The sequence below is a fragment of the Pezoporus wallicus genome, unplaced genomic scaffold (assembly GCF_028554395.1).
Source record: "Pezoporus wallicus isolate ANWC-B61680 ecotype Strahan unplaced genomic scaffold, APGP_CSIRO_Pwel_v1 contig_818, whole genome shotgun sequence".
Lineage (NCBI taxonomy): Eukaryota > Metazoa > Chordata > Aves > Psittaciformes > Psittacidae > Pezoporus > Pezoporus wallicus.
In genome coordinates, this window is record NW_026636248.1 from 3,577,390 (window position 1) to 3,583,389 (window position 6,000).

At 47.3% G+C, this 6,000-nt stretch overlaps 1 protein-coding gene across 2 annotated transcripts in view; it reads left to right on the top strand.

The window, feature by feature from the left end:
- SLC22A23 (solute carrier family 22 member 23) overlaps nucleotides 1-5,718 on the top strand; it is a 108,823-nt gene extending 103,105 nt beyond the window's left edge. For both annotated transcript variants that reach the window (XM_057399332.1, XM_057399333.1), the window contains one exon: nucleotides 3,481-5,718. In XM_057399332.1, the coding sequence (XP_057255315.1) occupies nucleotides 3,481-3,838 (358 nt within the window). In that variant the 3' untranslated portion in view covers nucleotides 3,839-5,718. The remainder of the gene's footprint in view (nucleotides 1-3,480) is intronic.
- Nucleotides 5,719-6,000: the final 282 nt, after the last annotated feature.

The following is a 6,000-nucleotide window of genomic DNA, read 5'->3' on the forward strand; positions in this document are numbered from 1 at the left end:
TGAATCTCAAGGAACCTTAGGGGAAAAGGAGTCAGAGAGAGCACTAGGGCCATCTCTGGGGTTTCCCTGATCATATCCTTTACCTGTTATGCCCCACCCTTGAGGAAGGAAAACAACACTGTCATTATCATGGTAGCAGTGGCATGATAGCGAACCTGTAGTGTCCATCCAGCTCTACTTCTGTGGTGCTGAGATGAATGGTTACAGCAGTGCAGGAGGAAAACAGCCATCTTCATTGCCAAGAGGTGCTGCCTGCTCCAGAGACACAAAGGCCATTTGGCACCGGGGGATCCATCATACCCTTGCCCTTCATGCACCCCAGTCTCCTGGTGCTAGGTAGGAGGGCTTCACCAGGAGCTTCCATTCCTTGTACCAGGGGCTTCGGTACAGAGCTCCTGCCAAATACTGAATTTAAGCACTAAGTGGCACCAGTAATTTATCTCTAGTAACCTTGAAGGGAACACCACTGCGGTCTACATGACTACTAAATGGAAATAGGCTAAAGAAAGTGGTGTGTTCTGTCCCCATCCTTTTCATGCTCAGTTACTACCAAGTAGAAGAGAGATCTGGGTTTTTTTTCTCTGTGTCCTCTTTTGTGCCCACCCGTCCAAAGAAATGAAGGAGTGGGCAATGATGACCATCAATAGCTGTCTCAAGCCAAAATTCCAGTGCTGTTTACTGGGAACTGACCCAGGCCTGGCTTTTCAAAGGTGTTGCCTTGCCCCATGCGGCCAAGGGCATCTTGGTGTGTTGCTGAAACTCTGGCACAACAGGGTTGCTTATGTATGGGACTAAGCATGCAACAGGGTCTCTTATGTACAGAAAAGGCAGGGAAAAGCTGTGGAGGCTTTCACAGACTGACTTCAAGAAGTGGCTGGGCTGGCTGGATAAAGCCCTGAAAACCTGGTCTGAGTTCAGTGTTTGGACCGTTGTCCCTTTGCAGTTTGCCCATGTCAGGACCATAAACCTCATGCAAACCATCCTGCCCTGCTGTTGCAGGGCAAGCAGGGGTCAGGGATATGGCTCTGATCACCAGTGGGGCCATGGCATGGGAAAGCCCCCACAACAGAAGCTGCCAGGCAGAGTTGTGAGGGGAGAAACTGGGGATCACTGTTGGTGCCAGCAGCCCTCACACTCCCCCTCTTGCCTCCACTCTGCACCTCTGAGTGGATTTGAAGTACAGACACTGGCCCCTGCCATGGCAGACCTCATACTGAGGAGAAGCAGGACCCCAAAGCACTCTGGTTTTGGTTTCCCCCTGCTTCCCCATGGTGGCTGCAAAGCCAGGGTGAGTTATGAGAGTGCTGCCTCTTTTGCCCTGTACCCGTTTTCCTGACGTGCACATCTTTTGTTGCTCCTGTGAACAACAACAAATTCCTGACAGTATTTGCAGGTCTCATCTTTTTCCTTCCATATTTGCAGTATGGTCAAACTTCAAAAATAAAATGTTCCGGGACCCGTACCAAAATGTGTTTTCAGGCCTCCTTCTGCCAGGTGTTGATGGTGCTGGATAAAGTAATGCCCACTCTAATTACTGACGTCATGTGGAAAAACTTCCTTTTTTTCCCCCCTTTCCAAATCTGAAGCCACTTGACCGATGACAGAGCCGTCTTTGTTGCTGCTCTTTCCTGTTCCTTTCAGTTTGCTTGGTGTCCTTCTCAGCAGCTTTTAAAACTCACCTCAGGTCCTTCTAGGGGGTTGAGATACAATCTGGCCGCAGCAAACACTGATGTAAATGAGTTGGGCTTTTGTTGCTCCAGAGCCAACTTGGAGAGTGATTTGCCTTGCATTTGGGGCTGGCTGTGTCGATTACTCATGTGAGTGTGTTAATGAAGCTGCAGCAAGGCCGGTTGCACAATGGCTGCATTCAGCTGGGTTTCTAAATTGCCATCAGAAAGCTGGCAAGTTTTTACTGAGGGCTTTTGCAGTATTGGAGGAAATCACTGTTGTTTATGAACGATGCTCTGCCGAGTCTGGAGAATTAGAAGGTGCGTATGTGAGTTTCTGATCTAGTCAGTGTTCCAAGAGCATCTTTGAAACCCGTGCTTGCTGCCCTTTAGCTGTCAAGCAAGCAACAGTGGATTTTGGAAGGGCCTGGGTGAAGATTAGCTCTAACACAGTGTTTGGCTGAGTGAATTTGACATTTGTAGGTTTGTGGTGCTGTGGTCTCTAGTATGCTCAGTAGTAGATGAATTTATTTTTTTCCAAGTGCTTGATGTAAAGCAGCTCATTTGCCTTCTATAGTTGTCTTCTGTAAGGTCTGGTTATCGTTAATAATTATATCTCTGCCACTGGGCCAGGAAATGAAGCACCTGAACCCACCTGATCACCAGAGGCTTTGGGAATAGGAGGAGCCGCAGGAAGCAGACTGCCCAGGAGAGCTTGGTGGGGGAGTGGGGAGCGCACGGTGCCAGCGATTAAGCTCATAGGGAGACACCTCCCTCTGCAGGCAGCAGCGTCTCTGGAAAATGAAGGATAAGCCACCTCTCTCAGAGATTTTGCTAAAGCAAGTCACTTAAGGGTGATGCTCCGCTGGCTGGAGACCGCGGTTGTGACACAGCAGGAGAAGGGAATGCCTGTGGTGCCATTTCTGTGTAGGGTCACCCAGCAGAGAGAGGCTCTGGGAGCATGAACTGATGGCCTCAAAATGAGGTGGGAGTGCACATGCACCTATTTATAATTTAGGCACTTCACCCATGCTAACCTTTTCCTAGCTTTTCTGTGATAAGAGAAGAGCAAGAAAGAATGAAGTGAGGGACCTAGCTCAGCTTTGTACAGTGAGTGAAGAAGGAAAGAAATCCCAAACTCTGGTTCTCCTATTCTGACCACCAGCTTTGTTGTGGTTTTTTATTTTTCCCCTGAAAATTATGCATTTTATTATGACATCAGTATTGAGAGGTTCCTGCCACAACATTTTTATGGAGAAAATACTTCAGCGGTGTTTGGCACAATGGATGGAGGCAGTGGCCTGTGAAGTGTGATCTCCTGTCTCCACTGCTGATTGATGCCAGGTACTTCGGAGGCAGCCAAAATTGACTTTTGCACCTACTGCTTCTTGGTGTGCCTTGTCTAAGATGGAGAAAGCTGGCATGCTAAGAAAAATGTGGTTTTCCCTCACTGAGTATGGAAATACTTGGAAACGGGAATGCTTTAGAGGGCTGGCTACACACACGGTAAAGCTCCTCTTCTTGCGTGGAGGCAGTTATATGGGTGTGAAAAGATAGTTAAGTGATTATAGTTATTTCCCCACACTAAAGGCAAAAAGGCAGCAATGATCTACAACAGCAAAGCAGCTCCCTCCTGGAGTAACTGTGCAGTGTGAAAGCTGTGAGCAAACCAGGCTTGCCTTTGAGATTTCGGATGCCCGGGTGCATGCCAGACCCCAAGGGGTGTTCCAGGGGATCCCTCCCCGGTGCCAGTGGGGCTGCACTGGCAGGAGCGGGCTGTGTGGCCGGGCTCTCACCTCTGCTGTGTTTGCAGGGGAGGCGGGCTGGGGCTGGTCCTGGCCAGCGCGGGCTTTGGCCGCCTGACCGCCCCCATCATGGAGCTCCACAACCAGAAAGGCTACTTCCTCCACCACGTCATCTTCGCCTGCTGTACGCTCATCTGCATCATCTGCATCCTGCTGCTGCCGGAGAGCAAGAACCAGAACCTGCCCGAGAACATCCCGGACGGGGAACATTACACCCGGCAGCCGCTTCTGCCGCACAAGAAGGGGGAGCAGCCCCTGCTCCTGACAAACTCTGAACTCAAGGATTACTCTGGCCTCCACGACTCAGCAGCTGTGAGCGACGGGATCTCGGAGAACACCACTGCCAACGGGATGAAGTCAATGTAACCGGGTGGATTTTTTCCTCTTCTTTTTTTGGTTGGGTGTTTTGTTTGTTGCTTTTTCTTCTCCTCTTTCTTTTGTATTTCATTTGATGCTGTTGTGCAGGAGGAGCAGCACTTTGGGTAAAGGTGTTTTGCACAGATTTTACAAACCAGTAGTGGAGCAGACACAGACTTGGGGGAAATTCAACTCTGCTGCTAAAGCAACTTTTGGCATCTTCAACTGTTGTGCAGATTGCTCTTGAAAACATTATGGTGGAAAAGACTCATCTGAGAAGAGACTGGCTGGAGGTAGCCCTTCAGAACTCTTACTTTCCTGCCATTAAATACGTATATTTATTTTGATTTATTCTCAAGAAGCACTTTATTTCCTTTTCCTTTCATAGATCACAAAAATGAAGCCATCTTATTACAAGAGGTGCAGACATTCCAAGAAAGAAACCATGGGGGGTGGGGGGAGCACGGGTGTTTTCTGTTTTGGTTTTGTGTTTCTTTAAAGGAAAGAGGGATCCACTGCAAAGTTGAATTGACTGAAATGTAGACTTGTGCAACATTCTTCTGCCTGTCTAGAAAGTCCAAGTGCCCCGGTTGCCTGCTGTGTTTGCATACACCAAAAAGAAAATAAGACAAAGAAAAGCAAAACCTGTTGCGACTCAAAACTCTGACTGCATTTTAGGCAGCTGATGTGTGCTTTTATAGCCCATGTGCACGTAAAAGTTATTTTCTACATTAGTACCTTTTTTTTTTTTCACCAAATGCAGTGGGGAAAAATATCCTACCCAAACAAGCTGATTTTTCAATAAGAATCAGCCCCTCTGCATTTTAAGAGCCCATTAGTCTATTTTAGCTGGTTCCCGCTGGTCTTTAATAGTAATGTAGATGATGTAAACGATTTGACCAGTGATGCAAAAATCAGTTTTGCTGAGAATAGCTTTAATTATGAGGAGGCCCAGAATCTCTGATTGACTGCTCCGGGAGAAGAACATAAACCACCAGGGACAAAACGTAAGGAGCACGGGCTATGATCTGTATCTTTATTCCAAAAGGCAATGCAGCTGGGATTCCCGCTCCTGGGAAATGAATGTCCTGGCATTGCCTTACCTATTTTTACAACCAGGGTTTGGGTTTTCAATTTAAGTGGACAAAATGCTTAAGTGACTATTGGAAAAGAATGAATGGATAGCCTGGGAATAATGACTTATGGTCTGCTGTTGGCTGTTTTGGGGCTTTTAGAGTTGTTTTCTGGTTCTGACCCAAGAATATACAGTGAACTCACCCAGATTTCCCCCCTTCCCCAACTGCTCCTTTAGGACTTTTGATTCAGGAAAAAAAAAAGTTTACTCACACTGGATCAATCCTACTCAAGGCTGAGCAAAGTGAACACCCAGTTTGTCTCCTGCTGTGCAGATGGCACTTTGATAGTAGCCCCTTGACTTCTCCAGCCCCCAAACCAACTATTTCCTTTGGCCACTGGCTTTTGGTTCTCACTGTGTGACTATTGATCGTGAGGATCTAGTTCAATGCAAGGAGTTTGTAAGCAAGCAGCTTCCTTGCATTGTAGTTAACCTCCCTGCTCTCCCTCCCTTTTTTCCTTTCTCACTCAGGCCATCTGTTTGTGATTGCTCAGTAGTGCAGGTGTTCAGACGAACAGAGCAGCAGGATGTTGATGTTGTATTGAGTGTCCATATGATTGCCACTTTGTTTGATGTACGTCTTGCGTTCATACACATGGAAAGTGCTTATTTGCACTTTACTCCTGTACCTTCCCTCCCCTTTCCTCCTTTGCTGTATATATTGTCGATTAACTACTGTACCTAACAATTTCCATCCTCCATTAGGCTGCCAATGTCCTTTTACAGTCCCAAATAAATCAGAGATATGTGCTCCCAGCGGCAATCTGTGTGAGTAGCGCAGGCTCAGATGCTGACGAGTGCAAGGGGACAGGTAGACCTGCAGAAGTGACAGAGATTGTTGTGTTCAGAGTAACAATGTTGTCCTAAAGCTGCTAATTTTTGTACAGAGGATGTGGACATTCAGGTTCTTCTTGAGCCTGGTAAAAAACACTGGACCAGTTGATGGTAGTTTTGCCCAAAGTTACACTACTGGGTTTGTTTCTTACCTTTGCTAGACTTGCTGTGACAGCAAGAGCCCGATCTTCCTTATGCTCAA